General features: G+C 46.8%; 1 protein-coding gene across 6 annotated transcripts in view; it reads left to right on the plus strand.

Annotated features, from left to right (window-relative positions):
- NOS1 (nitric oxide synthase 1) overlaps positions 1-18,766 on the plus strand; it is a 191,187-nt gene that overhangs the window by 128,717 nt on the left and 43,704 nt on the right. For all 6 annotated transcript variants that reach the window (XM_055405788.2, XM_055405786.2, XM_055405784.2 and 3 more), the window contains 7 exons: positions 2,256-2,384; positions 4,231-4,376; positions 5,672-5,834; positions 7,067-7,158; positions 9,978-10,119; positions 14,213-14,352; positions 16,990-17,164. In XM_055405788.2, coding sequence (XP_055261763.2) covers positions 2,256-2,384; positions 4,231-4,376; positions 5,672-5,834; positions 7,067-7,158; positions 9,978-10,119; positions 14,213-14,352; positions 16,990-17,164 — 987 coding nt within the window. The remainder of the gene's footprint in view (positions 1-2,255; positions 2,385-4,230; positions 4,377-5,671; positions 5,835-7,066; positions 7,159-9,977; positions 10,120-14,212; positions 14,353-16,989; positions 17,165-18,766) is intronic.

The raw sequence follows: 18,766 nt of genomic DNA on the forward strand, positions 1-18,766 counted from the left end.
TTGCTCTCGCTCCCTGCACTGTCTGGCAGGCTTTAATGGTGGCATGCTGTCACTTGCCTCCCGTTCCCCAAAATCCAGCATGGTGGCATGGATGCTTTAGCTCCACTGGCAGAAAGGTGGCTGTGCCTCTCACTTCTCTACCAGCAAGACTCTGCTCCCTCTTCTTTACCTGATTAACAGGTCTTGACTTAGAAGTCAAATGACCCTGGTCAGACGCCCCTTCTGTGTGCTTTCACAGTCCCCTGCGCACTGCCAACATCCCATGTTATGATACTCATGTCATTCAATTATAATAGTTCATTCAATCATCATCCCCTCTGGGCTACATAAACTCCATGAGGGCACAGATCACGTCTGTTGTGTTTGTTACTGTAGCCCTTGCCCTTACTGACTTGCCTGGAACATAGGAGATACTCAGTAAACCTGTGCTGGGTGAATGAATGAGTGAGTGAGTGAGTGAGTGAATTGCACATGATGGCCAGGAGGCAGAGTGGTCAAACAGTGGAGGGCATGGTCTGAAAGCCAGACTGCCAGGATTTGACTCCTGGCTCCAGTTTATTAGTTCTGCCATCTTGTTCAACTTAGTTTTTCTCTGTGCCTCAGTTTCCTCGTCTGTGAAATGGGGATGATAAGGTTGTTGCTTGGCACATAGCAAGTGTTCAGTGGATGTTCGTTTTCAGTAGTTGCCCTTCACGGTTCCCTGTGATTTCTGTCCCAGACTTAACCCAATTCAGTCCTAATTCATAGCTCTCTCACCAGCCTGAGCACCTCCATGCTGATGAGATGTGGATCCTGCCTCCTTTCTGACTTCATCTCCTTTGTATTCATTCACGCTCAAACACCCCAGCCACACTGGCCTCCTTGCTGGTCCTTTAAACTTACAAGCTCATCCCTACCTCAGGGCCTTTGCATGTGCCTTCCCCCACCTCCACTTTGTCACCATTACTTCTCTCTGTATTATATTCTTATCATCTCCTGAAATTATATCATCCATGTATTAGTTTACTTATTATTTATCTCTGCTTCTCCAAAAACAGTGCTCCAGAAGAACAAGGATCCTGACTGCTTGTTTACCTCGGTGTACCCAGCACCTAGCAGCGCCTAGCACATAGTAGATGCTCAAGAAATACAATTTGAATGTGTGAATACCCTGGCCCTAGGTCACTGCCCACTGCGCTACTTTGGCATGAGTGTCACTCAACACTGTGTCATCCTCTCCCCTCCCTCACTCAGCTGTTGCATCAGGGCATACCCGATGCCTCTCCCTTAGAGCTGCTGATGCTTGTCTGATGCACGAGTGCACCTCTCTCCAGGCTGGTAGACAACCTCTCAGAAATACCTAAGAACAAAGGTGATCCTTATCAGTGAGGCTTAAAATGGATGGGCAACATTTGTCAGCCAGGCCTCTCCCCTCTCACCTACTGGGCAGTTTGCTTACAGAAGTGAAGACAAATGGGAGGCTGAAGATGTTCAAGATAGAGAGGACAGTATGTGCAAAGGCCCTGAGGCAGGGACATGCTTGGCCTTTTTGAAAAACAGAAACCTGAAATTGGAGGAAGGTAATCTATGCTTCCAGGGCTTCCCAGGTGACACAGTGGTAAAGAATTCACCTGCCAATGCAGGCGACCAGAGTTCAGTCCCTGGGTCAGGAAGATCCCCTGGAGAAGGGAACGGCTACCCACTCCAGTATTCTTGCCGGGAGAATCCCATGGACAGAGGAGCCTGGCGGGACAGGCCATGGGGTCACAAAGAGTCAGACATGGCTGAGCATGCTATGCTTCAAACCTTTCTCACTTAAACTTCTTCTTTTCCCAGTATTTTCCCAAAATGGTGGGTTTGGACTATGGCAGGACGGCCCAGAAATCCAAGTAACTTGACCCAACCTTGGGTTTGATTCCTCAGCCCTGAGAGCTGTTACCATTCAGAGAGACTGACAGGGTTCTTTCAGTCACTTATTCATTCAACAAGCATTCATTGAGTCCCAGCTATGTGCCAGACCCTGTGCTAGAGGCCAGAGAGACCAGCTTTTGAGCTCCTGACCACTCTCCCCAGGACAGAACCTGAGACGTTCTTCCATGGCATCCCCTTCTGTATAGGTAGGGGGACCAGGTCCCAATCACCTTGCATGTGTCCACCCCAGAGAGTCACAGACAGGTGGTGACTAGGGGCAGATTCCAGGAAGAGCACCACCTCTTCCCACCCCAGTGGAGACAATCTTCTAGTGCCTAATATGCCATCTCCATTCTCTCCTCCAGTCCCCTGCCTCGGGAAAACAGTCTCCCACGAAGAATGGCAGCCCCTCCAAGTGCCCTCGCTTCCTCAAAGTCAAGAACTGGGAGACTGACGTGGTTCTCTCTGACACTCTCCACCTCAAGAGCACATTGGTGAGTATCCCAGCACCAGGGGAGGCCAGGCTTTTCTCAACCCCAGCAATATCCACACATGGGACGGGATAATTCTCATTGTGGGGACCATCCTGTGCATCGTGGAATGTTGAGCATCACCCCTGACCTGTGCCCACCAGATGCCAGTTGTGACAACCAAATATGTCTCCAGATATTACTAGATGTCCCCTGGGTGGGAAATCCACCCCCATTTGAGAACCACTGTTAGATACTTGTCTGTGCAAATACTATTTATTTCTGTCCCCTGTACCCAAAAGGGGATTGCTGCTCCTAAAGACATTCTTTTTACATCTCACAATCCAACCACTGATGGAGGTTTGAACAAAGCCTTCTCAGTTATCAATCTGTCCTCTAAATGTATATATATTTTAAAGTCAATCAATCAACCAGTTTCTTTATATTGTAGGAAACGGGCTTCCCTTATATCTCAGTCAGTAAAGAATCTGCCTCCAGTGCAGGAGACCCGGGTTCTATCCCTGAGTCAGGAAGATCTCCTGGAGAAGGAAATGGCAACCCACTCCAGTATCCTTGCCTGGAAAATTCCATGGACAAAGGAGCCTGGTGGGCTGCAGTCCATGGGGTTGTAAAAAGTCAGGCATGACTGAGCAACTAACAGGAATGTTGTATCAGTTAGCTATCACTGTGTAACAAGCCACCCCAAAATTAGTGACCTAAAGCAACCACTACTATTATTTTCCAGAACCTACAGATTGGCAGGGTGTTTCTGTTGATCTCATGCTTCTACAATCATCTGAGGGGTCAGCTCTGGGCAGGCTGATCTAGGAGGGCCTTGGCTGGGATAAGTCAGCTCTGTTCCATGGGGCCTCTCAGCCTCCAGTAAGGTAGCTTGGCCTCCTCCATGCACTGGGTGCAGGGTCCTGAGAGAATGAGCAGAAACATGTAAGATTTCTTGAGGCCTGGAATCAGAATGGGCAGCATCACCTCTGCCATTTTCTGTTGGCCCAAACCAGTTCAGATTCAAAAGGAGAGGGAGGAGACTTCACCTCTTGATGACAATTGCTGTAAAGTCACATAGTAAAGGGCGTGAATAGACGGAGGGAAAGAATTGGGGCTATTTTCTGCAATCAGCATCCCGTAGATATGTTCAAAAGAGCTATTGTAATCACTCTACTAGTCCTTCTTGATCAACATGGGATCAAAAAGTAGTTGGGAGGGGGACTCCCCTGATGGTCCAGTGGTTATGACTCTATGCTTCCAATGTAAGGGATATGGGTTTGATCCCTGGTTGGTAACTAAGATCTTACATGCCACATGGTGCAGCCAAAAAATTTTTTTAAATACTGGGAGATTCAGCATCAATGGTTCTGATTCCCAGAGAATGACAGTGATAAAATCCCTCTCCTCACCCCACCTCATTGCATAGAGCAAATAATTACAGAACCTTAAGATGCTGGTTAGGGTTTCCCTGGTGGTTTAGATGGGAAAGAGTCTGTCTGAAATGCAGGAGACCTGAGTTCAATACCTGGGTCAGGAAGATACCCTGGAGAAGAAATGGCAGCCCACTCCAGTATTCTTGCCTGGAGAATCCCATGGACAAAGGAGCCTGACAGACTACAGTCCATGGGGTTGCAAAGAGTTGGACATGACTCAGTGACTAACACACACACTAAAGTGCTGGTTATCTTTTCCTCACCTGGGCTGATCACCATGTACAACAGTGACCGGAAGCTTGTATGTGAGAAATTCACTTTGGGAGTTAAAGGCCAGGGAAACTCTACCATGAATGTCAGAGCCAAGACCACAGTCCTATACATGCCACACTTGGGTGAAACTAAGTGACAGCCCAAACCTCTTTTCCTTCCAGGGAACGGGATGCACTGAGCACATCTGTATGGGGTCTGTCATGCTCCCTTCTCAGCAAATACGAAAGCCTGAAGACGTCCGCACAAAAGAACAGCTCTTTCCTCTTGCCAAAGAGTTCATTGATCAGTACTACTCATCAATTAAAAGGCAAGTTCATGTCTACACTGGGGAGCCCCAGTACTGGGTACAAAGACTTCAGGTCCAACTCTGCAGACAGTTGAACCAAGACAGCATAGCACCTCTGCCCACCATGCACAAAGGTTGAAAATTGGGCCTGATCATGTACAAGGGCCAGATCTAGCCCCTAGACATGTTTTTGTTTAGTCTGAAGAGTTTCTCTTAAATTTGAAACTCCTCAAGCAATTTCACACCTGGGTATATTCCCTAAAGAAACTTTCACACTTGTTTACAAGAAGGTCAGCATAAGAATGTTCACTGAAGCGTAGTTATTATAGGAAAAAATGAAATTAAACAACGAGCTGGAAATGACCTCAACCCCATTGTTAGGAGAATGTGTAAGTGAACTGTGGCAGTTTCTGTAATGGAACATTATACAGCTATGAAAATGGGTGAGTTAAAGCTCTGTGTGTTCATGGAAATGAAGCTCACAAATAACTTTAAGAAAAGAAAAGATAAATACATTCTACTCAATAGATACAGTGTATCTATTATAGAAGATACATTTAAGACAGCACCATTCATAAAAAATTATACTATACATGATTTAGGGGAATATATATTGGGCTGACCAAGAAGTTCATTCATTTTTCTATAACATCAGAAAACCTGAACAAACTTTTTGGTCAACCAATGCACAAGTGGCAAAAATCTAGACTAAAGCATGAGAATGCTAAATGCAACATTCAAAATAGCAACCACTTCTGGAAAGAAAGTGAACTATGGTAAGGAGTAGTCCCCAAGGAATTATAAAACATTTTCTTGTTTAGTAATGATTTCTCAGGCTTGGCACACAGATGTTCATTATATTATTTTCTACACCTTTTGTCAGCCTGCAACTTTTCATAAGAATTTTTTTTAACTGTCTCAAAGTGAATTTATTTAAAAACAAATTTAAAATTTTGTTTAGAAATGAGAAGAGTTCCCTTTAACAATGAGATTCTCAGTTTCTCTTGAAAGAAGACCGGGCAGTACTGGCCCCCGATCAGACAACAGCAGTCTAGAACAGAGTTGAGGCTGCCCTCTGGGGACTAGTCTTGGGCTGACCTATTTGCCACAGTCCCCACCTAGTCAGTTCAGTCCCATGTTTGGGCCTTTGGAGGCATTTGAATTTGCCAGCCTCTGCTTTATGCACGAACTATCATGTCCGGATATCAGTTCAGACTCTCCGTGGCTTCTGGCCTCCTGTAATAGCTCACTCCTTCCACCAACCTCTAACTGAGGAGGGAAAGTAATGCTCCCGTGTCCCTTCCCTCTTCCCTCAGGTTCGGCTCCAAAGCCCACATGGAGAGGCTGGAAGAGGTGAACAAAGAGATCGAAACCACCAGCACCTACCAGCTCAAGGACACAGAGCTCATCTACGGGGCCAAGCACGCCTGGCGGAACGCCTCCCGCTGCGTCGGCAGGATCCAGTGGTCCAAGCTGCAGGTGGGCAGTCAGGCTCAGATATTGTGAAGAGCCCTTTGGTGGGGGCTGATAAGGGGGAATGAGCTTACGCCTTAGCTCAGCTTCTACAGAGGGTCAGCTTCTACCGAGGGCCCTTGGTGGCCATGATGAGCTTTCAGATGGTCATCATGGGGTCCCAGATTCTCAGATCATGACCAAATCTGGCTTGTAGTCATGTTTTATTCAGCCAAAGCGATCTTTTTTAAAAACTGAATTTTACATCTCTAGGTAGGGTTTATACTCTCCAGTTTACCCCAGACCCCATTCCTCCCTTTTGTCTTACACCTACTCTCTTCATTTACATTATTTGCTTACTCCCTGAAAGCATTAGATTCTGCAACTCCTGGTATGATTATTTTTCCCTTGGAGAATAGTTGTAAGTTGGAAATAGATTAGCTATCAGTCTCAGGGGGAGTTTGTCTGATTTTTGTTTGTTTTAAGTCCCTATTGCTGTTGTTCAGTCACTAAGTCTTGTATGATTCTTTGCAACCCCATGGACTGCAGCATGCAAAGCTTGCCTGTCTTTCATTATCTCCTGGAGTTTGCTCAAACTCATGTCCACTGAGTCGATGATGCCATCCAACCATCTCATCCTCTGTCGCCCCCTTTTCCTCTTGCCCTCAATCTTTCCCAGCATCAGGGTCTTTTCCAATGAGTCATCTGTTCTCAATAGATGGCCAAAGTACTGGAGTTTCAGCGTCAGTCCTTCCAATGAATATCCAGGGTTAATTTCTTTTAGGATTGACTGGTTTGATCTTGCTGTCCAGGGGACTCTCAAGAGTCCCTTGAGCACCACAATTTCAAAGCACCAATTCTTCAGCCCTCAGCCTTCTTTATGGTCCAACTCTCACACCCATACATGACTACTGGAAAAACCATAGCTTTGACTATACAGACCTTTGCTGACAAAGTCCCCAATCCCTAGCAGCCTCACGAGAGATACAGGCAGCCCATTACAAGTCACTCCTCTGCTCAGCATTCCTTTCCCATGTTCACTTACACCCCATGCCTACTTTTAGGGGATTTTTTCCTGGTCTGATTAGCCATGGTTATTAGAATATAAAAAGATACTATAAAACACAGTAATGAAATGCTCACTACCCTATGGGGCAGCAGCTAGGGTGGTCTCTGGGTGCTTCTCCAAGGGGAGGGCTGCTGGGCAGGGCCAAATGGGGAAAGAGGAGGCAGTTGTTCCCACACTGTACCCCTTACAGGTGTTTGATGCCCGAGACTGTACCACTGCTCATGGGATGTTCAACTACATCTGTAACCACATCAAGTATGCCACCAACAAAGGGAACCTCAGGTGAGCCAACCAGCTTGGGGAAAGGGAATCTGACGTCCCCACAGTGTTGACCCTTGAGTCTGGAGTTGGCTCCCCTGCCATAGAGTTGCTCCCCCTCTTTCCTTGGGGCCAGTGCCACGTGGGGAGAGGTGGCCTGGCCTCCTCATTCTGACCTCCACATGCCTTCTCTCCCAAGAGACATCGACTCCCCCGTGGTTTGCAGAAGTGTAGCAACCACAATCACGTTCATCCCACAGTTTAATATCAACCTCTAGAGGTTTCAGATTCCCAGGAAGAGGAAGACCCCCTTGCTGGTGGTGACCCGCTTTCACCAGCTCTGGTGCCTGGAGCTGCCTCTGAGGTTTCCAGGGTTTCAAATGCAACGTCTCTTCCCTTTGCGGTGGGGACCACCATTTCTGGTTTCACCAAGCTGAGCCACATCTGGGACTTCTCTTATCTCCCACTAAGAACAAAGCTGCAGGGCGCAGGCCAAAGCAGCCAGGCGCTGATGTGAGCTAGTGGCTTCCATGCTGGCAAGTCTCAGCTGGGAGAGGAGCAGCTGAGAAGGAACAGCTGGGACGCCGCAGACAGGCGGTGACACTTGTTAATCATACTCCCTCGGTCCTGCCCCTGCATCTGTTCCCAGCAGCTGAGGACCAGCCTCACCTTGGGGCTGCACAGGACCACTGCACAGATATTCCCACAAGCCCTTGGGCTATGCTGAGCTCATCTGTGAAGTGGCTTATTGGCATTAAGCATGGCTTTTCTTGGATGTGTCTCTTCCTTGAGAGGGAAATTGTGTTTGCCACCTGAGCCCACCGGTGGGAAAAGAGCCTGTCATTTAAGGCCTGCTGGGGAAATCAGTATTCACATCTTTTTCCGAAAAGACCTTGCCCCTGAGAGAACAACAAAGAACCCCCTTCAACTGCATATCCTAAGCGTTAAAGCATGGCCTAGCCAAGGTCTTAGCCTCAAGGAGTTTGTGAGTTATTTTGAAAGTTTTCAAATGATGCTGTGATGGAGTGATTTGGGACAAGGATAATCAGAGGCCAAGCAGTGCACCTTTACTTTTTTCAATTTTCTATTGGTGGAGGTCTAAATGAGATCTTCTATTGAAGATATTCAGCTGATTCTTTTTTTTTTTTAAACAAGTTTTAAACTACACATCTGGACACAGTGAGAGACCATAAGAGAATGTATGCCATATATAGAAGTAATCTAAAATAAGTGAGGAAGGCAAGCGGGAGAAAGGGAGGGAAAGAGATGAAATTTAAACAGGACGGGGCATTTGACTTGCCATTTCATGACAAGCTCAGGAGACTTGGGAGACAGGAGGTGTGAAGCTGTCCCGTGTCTTCCTCCGGGCTCATTCTTGCACAGAGTAAGCATCCCATCCCACTGCATGTCATTCTGGAGTTTCTAAACATACTTTTAAAATATATGTAAACAAACATGTGTTATCTGGTGCTCAGCCAAATAGCCATGTGTTTGAACACTGGCGGGAAATGCTGGCAGTTTGACTCAGTCTGTGTTCATCTTGGCACCCTTGCCAAGAGATTCTTAAGAGCATCTTTGGCTCTCTGTGACTTCACCTTCAGCCCGGGTTCCAGATTCACCCCAAGGTGTGACACACCACTCCCTGCAGAATTAAATGCGATACGATCTTGTGCAGAGAGCAAGACCTAAATGTGCTCAGAAAGGAGGCCCTGGGAACCGGATAAGACAGGCGATGCTGTGTGAAGAAGGCAGATTTGAGTTGGGCCTTGAAATCAGGTACATGACAGCAGAAACGGACTCCAACCAAGGCAGGCAGCAGGAGCAGGGCTCCAGGGCAAGATATGAATGGGAGATCTGTGAGCATGGAGTTGGACCTATGATGTCACCCCCATGTTGACATAAGCCAGGACGTGGCTTCCATAGCCTTCGGTTTGGTTCATGGATGGAACTGATGAGTCCAGGTGACAAGAGCTCCTGGCAAGAGATAATGTTGAACCACTCTTTTTTTGGCCACACCAGCTCTTAGTTGTAGCATGTGGGATCTAGTTCCCTGACCAGGGATTTAAGCCAGGCCCCCTGCTTTGGGCGCACGGAATCTTAACCACTGGACCACCAGGGAAGTCCCAACACTGAATCACTTTGTGAAAAATTTACTCTCCTTTTTTTCAGTCTTTCTGATGGTGCCAAAGAGAATAAGGCATCATTAACATCTCTCCAAACTGCTGGTCTCCCTTTTCTCAAGAAGAGGGCAGGGCTCCAGTGAGGTGCCTTTTGCAGGCAACAACATCTTTCTACAGTTTGATAATACAGGGTCTCACAGCTGCCTGTCTGGGTGAGTGAGGCCAGGGGCAGTCTTCACTTTTTTAAAATGCATAAATATCAGTACAAATGAAAGTTGATCTATTAATCATAAATCTGTAGAGGGGGTGAGCAACTGGGGCAGTAATGATGGTGGTAAAAGAAAGACTGAAACTGGGAATCAGTGGTGAGTTCTGATGATTTTTTTCTCCCCCTGAGGATTAAATGCTGCAAAAGAACTTTCTGGAAAAATGGCCCAAGTCAAGATTGTTCGAAAGACTCCAGTTGGAGAAGCATTCTGTTTCCTTCTGCGAGCTGGCCCAGGGCTTCCCTTCCTCCGCCCTTCCTCACCTAGTGGTCAGTGGAGGGGACAGAGCAGAGTCCTACCCCTTCCAGCAGCTGCTCCATGCGCCCCAGGGGCCTCGGAGCAGATGTGAATCCACCCTGAGCCTTGTGCACTGCTGACCTGAGCAGCTCCTCTTTCAGTCTTTCTCTGGAGTGCAAGCCCAGCCCTGATGCCAAATGTCCCGCTCTCTCCACCGCAGATCCGCGATCACCATATTTCCCCAGAGGACAGACGGCAAACACGACTTCCGCGTTTGGAACGCCCAGCTCATCCGCTACGCTGGCTACAAGCAGCCCGATGGCTCCATCCTGGGGGACCCAGCCAACGTGGAGTTCACGGAGGTACGCGCCCCCCCTCCCCCACCCAGACTCTCATCCCCCAAACTCTCTTTATCCACAGACTTTTCTTGGTTTAATATCATCATAGAGAGAGTAGGCAGTAGGGGCAGCTTACTCACCTCCTCTGTCTGTCTGCCTCCAGTCCAGCTGGTTCTGTTACAGCTGGTCGTTTTCATGTCATTACATCACCCGACCCTCATGATGGGAACTGTTGTCCCATTTCACAGATGAATAGACTGAGTCATACTCAGACTGGCCAAATGCATTGTCCAGGACTACTGCAATAGCAAAGGGAAAGCTAGAGGTACAGGCCAAATCTGCCTTCCCCCAGGAGGAGGGGAACTAATATGTGGAAGTCATACCTAGCATCATCATTTCTTTTCTTTTATAAAAATACTTATTTGGCTGCACTGGGTCTTAGTTGCTGCATGTGGGGTCTTTTAGTCAATGTGGAATCTTAAGTTGTGCCACGCACACTCTTAGTTGCAGCATGTAGGATCTAGTTCCCTGACCAGGGATTGAACTCGAGCCTCCTGCATTGGGAGTGCAGAGTCCTTGCCACCAGGGAGCCCCTGGCGCCATCTTTTCTGAGTGAGGTATATGTCAGCCTCATCCCCTTCATGCATTCATTCATTTCTCTGCACGACATTGCTGCCCACCCTCCCAACCCCTCTCTGGATGAACTTGACTCTCCAGCACCCCACTATTGCTGGCAGCCCAAGTCAGTTCATACAAGCCGCCGGAACACGAACCGCACCTTCTCCCCATCCAGGTTCCTTCCAGGTGTTGAGGTACACAGGTAGCACAGGTAAGGCCTGGAAGCTTCCAACATCTATGCCCACAGGAGGTGTCATAGGCTGACCCCACGCCTGGAACACCTCAGGCATACAGGCCTGGTACCCGTTTAATTTGTCACCCACTCAGCCGCCATTCTGCTTCATCCTTGTTCTTTCCTCAGACCACCCTCCTGCCCCACCCCAGTACCTTCCCCGTGAGGGGGCTGCCCCGTACCCTCATGGCTACTGACTTCATTTGCAGGAGCTTTTCTTATTAAAATGTTACTATCCTGGAGAGGGGGCTGTAAGCAGGGCGACCAGGAGTCACACCTGTGCCGTTTAGGCTCAGCCAGACTCTGCTCCACCTGGCTGAGCTCTGACTGTATACTTGGCTCACCTTGTCCTTGCGGCAGCCAGAACAGACATGCCACAGCCCCTTCCTCTCCTTCTGTCCCCAGAAACCTCACTGACACCACATGCTCTCCTAAACCCACACTTCTGTGCTTCCTCTGTCTACCAGCCCAGCAGAGGGAATCACCCCAAACATAACCACATAACTGTAACTTTCGAAAGCCCCAGCGTGGCAGCCACGCCGCACCTCGCCAGTGACCACATGTTGTGAGTCCAAATGGAAACGTGCCCTAAGTGTAAGGTACACTGTCTCTGAGACAGAACAAAAAAAAAGAGCGGAAAGATCTCATTAGTAATTTGTGTCTTGATTGCCTGCTGAAAAATAATGTTGTGGGTAATATTGGACTAATCTATAAACTCCAATACTTTGGCCACTTCATGCGACAAGTTGACTCACTGGAAAAGACTCTGATGCTGGGAAGGATTGGGGGCGGGAGGAGAAGGGGACGACAGAGAATGACATGGCTGGATGGCATCACCGACTCGACAGACATGAGTTTGAGTGAACTCCGGGAGTCGGTGATGGACAGGGAGGCCTGGCGTGCTGTGATTCATGCGGTTGCAAAGAGTCAGACACGACTGAGCGACTGAAAAGAAAAAATTCCTATTTATTAATAAATTAAGACATTTATTGTATTAACACATACAGTTAATTTTGTGTTAAATGTTTTAATATATTAATATTAATTATCATTAATCAGTTAATGGTGTTTTAATTATATATTTTTATATTTTATTCGATTAACAGATATATTTCATATTTAATTTTAGTGCCAAATATACTGTTAATAAGGTTTCCCTGGTGGCTCAGGGGTCAAGAATCTGTCTGCCAATGCAGGAAACACGGGTTCGATTCCTGGGTTGGGAAGATCCCCCAGAGAAGGAAATGGCAACGCACTTCAGTATTCTTGCCTGGGAAATGCCATGGACAGAGGAGCATGGTGGGCTGCGGTCCCTGAGGTCACAGAACAGTCAGACACAACTTAGTGACTGAACCACACCACGTATGTGTGTGTGTGTGAGTGTGTGTACACTTGCGCGCTTGTGCACATGCTCAGTCATTCAGTCATGTCTGACTCTTTGTCTCCTGCACTGGCAGGTGGATTCTTTACCGCTGTGCCCCTATTAACATATTAATATTATAGTTTATAGTTATATATGCTATCAATATTATATAATATTTATATACCATCAATATTTTATATAAATATTAATTATATAAATTATATAATCGATATCATGCTATAATTAATAACTAATTAAATATTATTGAAATTAAAACCATTTCAAATGGATATATTATTTAAATTTATCTTTGCCTGGTTTGCTTTAGGGGTTTTTTAATATGTTTTTAAATGTGTCTGTTAGAAAATTTTAAATTACTTACATCAGTTCAGTTCAGTTCAGTTGCTCAGTCGTGTCCGACTCTCCACGACCCCATGAATCACAGCACGCCAGGCCTCCCTGTCCATCACCAACTCCCGGAGTACACTCAAACTCATGTCCACAGAGTCGGTGATGCCATCCAGCCATCTCATTCTCGGTTGTCCCCTTCTCCTCCCGCCCCCAACCTTTCCCAGCATCAGAGTCTTTTTCCAGTGAGTCAACTCGTCGCATGAGGTGGCCAAAGTATTGGAGTTTCAGCTTTAGCATCAGTCCCTCCAATGAACATCCAGGATTGATCTCCTTTAGAATGGACTGGTTGGATCTCCTTGCAGTATAAGGGACTCTCAAGAGTCTTCTCCAACACCACAGTTCAAAAGCATCGATTCTTCGGCGATCAGCCTTCTTCACAGTCCAACTCTCACATCCATACATGACCACGGGAAAAACCATTGCCTTGACTAGACGGACCTTGGTTGGCAAAGTAATGTCTCTGCTTTTTAATATACTATCAAGGTTGGTCATAACTTTCCTTCCAAGGAACAAGCGTCTTTTAATTTCATGGCTGCAATCAGCATCTGCAGTGATTTTGGAGCCCAAAAAAACAAAGTCTGACACTGTTTCCACTGTTTTTCCATCTATTTCCCATGAAGTGATGGGACCAGATGCCATGATCTTTGTTTTCTGAATGTTGAGCTTCAAACCAACCTTTTCACTCTCCTCTTTCACTTTCATCAAGAGGCTTTTGAGTTCCTCTTCACTTTCTGCCATAAGGGTAGTGTCATCTGCATATCTGAGGTTATTGATATTTCTCCCAGCAATCTTGATTCCAGCTTGTGCTTCTTCCAGCCCAGCGTTCCTCATGATGTACTCTGCATATAAGTTAAATAAGCAAGGTGACAATATACAACCTTGACGTACACCTTTTCCTATTTGGAACCAGTCTGTTGTTCCATGTCCAGTTCTAACTGTTGCTTCCTGACCTGCATACAGGTTTCTCAAGAGGCAGGTCAGGTGGTCTGGGATTCCCATCTCTTTCAGAATGTTCCACAGTTTATTGTGATCCACACAGTCAAAGGCTTTGGCATAGCTGGCTTTATATTTCAATGGATAGCTGCTCTAGCAGGTGCATTTTTCTGTGGTCATTCTGAGAGATCTGCCCTCATCCAATTTGGTAGATTTTCTTCGTGTCTTTGCACTCAGGGCACGGAGTGTAAATACTTCCAGTGCAAGCGTCAGTTCAACCCTTGCTCTGGGAGTTCCCAGAGGACATGGAAGGCCCAGAAAACATCACCAAGTGAGGGGCCAGAGGACAGGTTTGTCTTCTGTCCTGTGGAACCACAGGGAGTTGTACTAGTTATGTGATGATATCAGGGAGAACTTAATATAGGAGGTGGCGTGGCCCGGAGCCTCCAGAGGGAGGGGCCGCTGGGGGGTGGGCCCTGGGACCACTGTCTCTCCCCTCACCCCTGTTGCGTCTGGAGGGCCTGGGGCTCTGTGGTCTGACCTGGTGGCTCTGCTTGCAGATCTGCATACAGCAGGGCTGGAAACCCCCACGAAGCCGCTTCGATGTCCTGCCGCTCCTGCTCCAGGCGAACGGCAATGACCCGGAGCTCTTCCAGATCCCTCCAGAGTTGGTGCTGGAAGTCCCCATCAGGCACCCCAAGTAAGAGGACCTGGTGTGGGGAAGGGGAGGGTGGGGGAGTGGTTTGCCCAGTGCCCCTCTCTGCCCAACCCCAGAGCCCCCTCCTGTCTCTCCAGCCCAGACAGAGGCTGAGAGGGGTCTTGGTTCCTATCCTCACCATGGGGCCAAGGCAAGGCAGGTTCCCTCGGATCAGTAATTCCTCCTTTACCAGCCGAGGGACCATCATATTTTCTGAATCAAAATCCCCCTCCTTATAAGTCAGATAAAGAAAGACAAATACTATATGATAACACTTAGGTGTAGAACCTAAAAAACACAACAAGCTAGTGAATATAACAAAAAAGAAGGAGATAGAGAATACAGATATACAGAATATAGAGAATACAGATACAGAGAATAAACTAGTGGTCTCAGTGGGGAGACGGAATAGGTGAGGGGCAGTAGAGGGATAGGGGAAAAAGAGGTAAAAACCATTATGGATAAAATAAATAAGCTACAAGAATACACTGTACAACATAGGGAATATAGCCAGTGCTTTGTGCTTAGTCTCTCAGTCTGTCCGACTCTTTGCGACCCCACGGACTGTAACCTCCCAGGCTCCTCTGTCCATGGGATTCTCCAGGCAAGAATACTGGAGTGGGTTGCCATGCCCTCCTCCAGGGCATCTTTCCAACCCAGGGATCGAACCCAGGTCTCCCACATTGCAGGCAGGTTCTTTACTGTCTGAGCCACCAGGGGAGTCCCAATATAGCCGTATTTTACACCTATAAATGGAATATAACCTTTAAAAATTGTGAATCACTATATTGTACACCTTATATATTACAGTGATTATATATATGTCTTTCACTGTATTGTACGCATTACATATTATAATATATAATACTATATATTGACTATACTTCAATTCTTTAAAAATTTCCCTCTTTACCCCACTCCTTTTAAGCCATCAACCTGGACCTATCCATTTTCCAACCCTAAGGGCCAAAATTGGAGAAGGGAATGGCAACCCACTCCAGTGTTCTTGCCTGGAGAATCTCATGGACAGAGTAGCCTGGTGGGCTGCAGTCCATGGGGTCACAAAGAGTCAGACATGACTGAAGCACACACACACAAAGGGCAAAAGAGCAGAAGCGCTTCCTGTATTGTTATGGGTGCAAATTTTAAATAGAGGGGACCATTAAAAACTCCACGTGACCTGATGCAGCTCAAGTTCAACAGTAGTTTGGAGCTGGGATGGGGCTGTGAGGGCTGAGGCCAGCAATACAAATAGAATTTACACTTTTCGAGAGTAAAAGAACTCCACAATAAGACCTGGCCTCAACAGCAAAACTGGCGGAGGAAGCACCAAAGAAATCAATCATCAAATAAATAGTATTTTAATGTAATTTAAAAAAATCAAGATTAGCTTTTTAAATCCATGATGCATAATGTATCAAAATTCTTAAACAAGGACCAATTCATGGCTGAGATTAGGGTAAGCAAGTGAGGTAAATTATACCGGTGCAGAGTGGGATCCTGTCTTTATGTAAAGTTTTTTGATGTTTTGTTCATCATGGAGGTTTTGTGTTAATATTTTTTTAAGACACTGAATTAATTTAGAATATTTGATCTTGATTACTGGGTTTGTCGGTGCTTCTCAATTTTGCACCCACAACCAGTGCCTTACTTGCCCCACCCCAGTCCAGGTCCTAGAGATGGAGCAAGTGTCCTAAGGCTCCTGACACTGCCGGGTACCTAGGATCTCGACCAAGTCAGTGGTGAAACTTGGCCTCCATTCATTCATTCGCTTGTCATTCAAAACTGTTTATTATTCCCACTCTGGGTCATGCATTGTGCAGGCCTTTGTCACTGACTTGGTCCCCACCTTCATGGTGCTTTCAGTCTCAAAGAGGAGATTTGGTTACCCAAATAAGCCACTTAATTCCAATCGAGTGTTGCAAAATAATGTTATGGTACCTAGAGGCATAAAGCTGCCTGACCCAACCCAGATCGGGCATCAGAGAAGGCTTCCAGAGTAAGCAGCATTTTAGCTGAGAAAGTGTGAGTAAGAGCTGGACAGGCACAGAAGGAAAAGAGGAAGGAACTGCCATGCAAAGGCCCTGAGGTCAGAAGGAACTCAGCGGCTCTGTATTTAAAATGGATAACCAGCAAGGACCTAGTGAGTAGTACAGGGAACTCTGCTCAGTGTTATGAGGCAGCCTGGATGGGAGGGGAGTTTGGGGGAGAATGGATACATGTAAATGTATGGCTGAGTCTCTTTACTGTTCACCTGAAATTATCACAACATTGTTAAATGGCTATACCCTAATACAAAACAAAACGTTAATTAAAAAGAAAAAGGAACTCAGCGATGCTCACTTTCTCCTGAATTCACCTTCCAGGTGAGTTTAGGGGATAAAGAGCAGCCCATGGCAGTGGTTCCCAGGCAAATCACCTGGGAAATATGTGAAAGTGCATATTCTCAGGCCTCTGATGTGGATGGTGGCGTGATTCCACAGGTCAGGCGCGAGCCCAGGAATCAGGTTCCAATGTAGTAAGCCCCAGTCAGTCGCTGGCATTTTGGCATCCCCAGGCTAAGAAGATCCCGCCCACATGTCTTCCCCCGAGGCTCCCACCCCACGTCCCACAGCGAGCTGGGTGTGTTGCTCTCCACAGGTTCGAGTGGTTCAAGGACCTTGGACTGAAGTGGTACGGCCTCCCCGCTGTGTCCAACATGCTCCTGGAGATCGGCGGCCTGGAGTTCAGCGCCTGTCCCTTCAGCGGCTGGTACATGGGCACAGAGATTGGCGTCCGTGACTACTGCGACAGCTCCCGATACAACATCCTGGAGGTGAAGCCCCTCCCGGGCCATCCTGACGGGGGATGCACGGGTGGAGGGCGTGGGCTCCGTGGTCCTTCCCCACAGCTGAGCCCTGGGGCTCAGAAACTGGAAGAGGTTAACACAGAACCTGCAGCTACAAGGAAGCCCCTGGCCTTTCCGAAGGCTTCTGTGGCATTAAGAGTAGTGTGCTGTATGCTGAGTGCCACTGCAAGTGCTTTGCAGACTATTGTTTGCTCATTTGATCTTCATCACATCCTCCGGGTGTGAAAAGCCCCCCTTCACAGGTGAGGAAACTGAGGCCTTTTGATGGATTAACATGACAAGTTCAGAGTCACACAGCTGGGGAGTGGCAGAGCTGGGGTGTGAACCCAGGCTAGTGTTATGACCCAAGTTCATAACCATTCTACTGCCCTGCCTGTCAAGGTCAAACCTGGTTAGAAGCTTTGGGAAGGGGCGTGAACTTGGGGCATTTTTGGTATCTTTTCTGAAAAAACAAGGAGGGAGGGTTGGCGGTGATTTTTCCCACCATGTGCATTTCTCAGTGGAGGGTCTGACTCCCCACCCCCCATTCCGCTGCTGCCCCCACCCCAGGCTGAGTCATCTTCATCTACTGAACATGGCTGGGGCAGACTGCTCCCTGGAGCTCCGCTTTGCTGAATGTGTCAGCATCGCTGCGGTTTTGTCAGCAAATGCTGTTTCTAACAACAGTCTGCTGTGGTTGGCCTTATTTCAAAAGGCAACACTGAGAAACAGAGAAGTTAAGCACTGAGCCTATGTCAAACAGTAAACAAAGCACAGAGCAAAGTTCGAATTCAGAGTCAAGCGTTAGGTTTATAGGGTTAAAAATCCATGGACATTCACCTGGGTGGACCTTGAGGGCACTGTGCTAATGACATAAATCAGACATAAAAAGACAGACACTGGGTGATCTCACTTCTATATGGAATCTTAAAAAAGCCAAACTCCATAAAACAGAGAGGAGAGTGGTTACCAGGGGCTGTAAACAGGGGCGCGGGGAGGGTGGTGGCAGTGGGAGGTGGCAGGAGAACTGGGAAAGATGTTTGTTGATGTGTACAGACTTACAACTTGCAGGTAAGTCCTGGAGATCTAATGCACAGGTAGTTATTACTGTTATCAATAATGATACTGTGTTATGAATTTCAAAGTTGCAGAGAAACTATATCTTAATCTCACCACAAAGAAAGAAATGGTAATTATGTGACTGGATAGAGGTGTTAACTCACCCTACAGCAGTAATTATACTGCAACATATAAATGTTATCAAACCAATACCTCTGACACTTGATCTATACAAACTCCTGACAGGAAAGGAAAAAACATTTCTAGGCAATTTCCAGAGAGGTGGCTCAAGTCATGTTTGGGGATTTTTTAAAGTCATATGTATTTGACTTAATACATATGACTTGAAAGAAGTCATTAGATGACGCTGCAACTAATTTCTATTGTTTTAACCAAAATAATGTGGTAGAAATAACAATAGCAGCATGACTGATTGTACACACTCTCTTTTATAAAATAACTCAAGTTTTATATGTATTTATGTAAAGTAGCCAATTTCTTACTCTTTGCATTTGTGTCACCGCTAAAAGA

This window comes from Moschus berezovskii, chromosome 19 (assembly GCF_049115385.1).
Source record: "Moschus berezovskii isolate FMDL1 chromosome 19, NW_MosBer_1.0, whole genome shotgun sequence".
Taxonomy (NCBI): Eukaryota; Metazoa; Chordata; class Mammalia; order Artiodactyla; family Moschidae; genus Moschus; species Moschus berezovskii.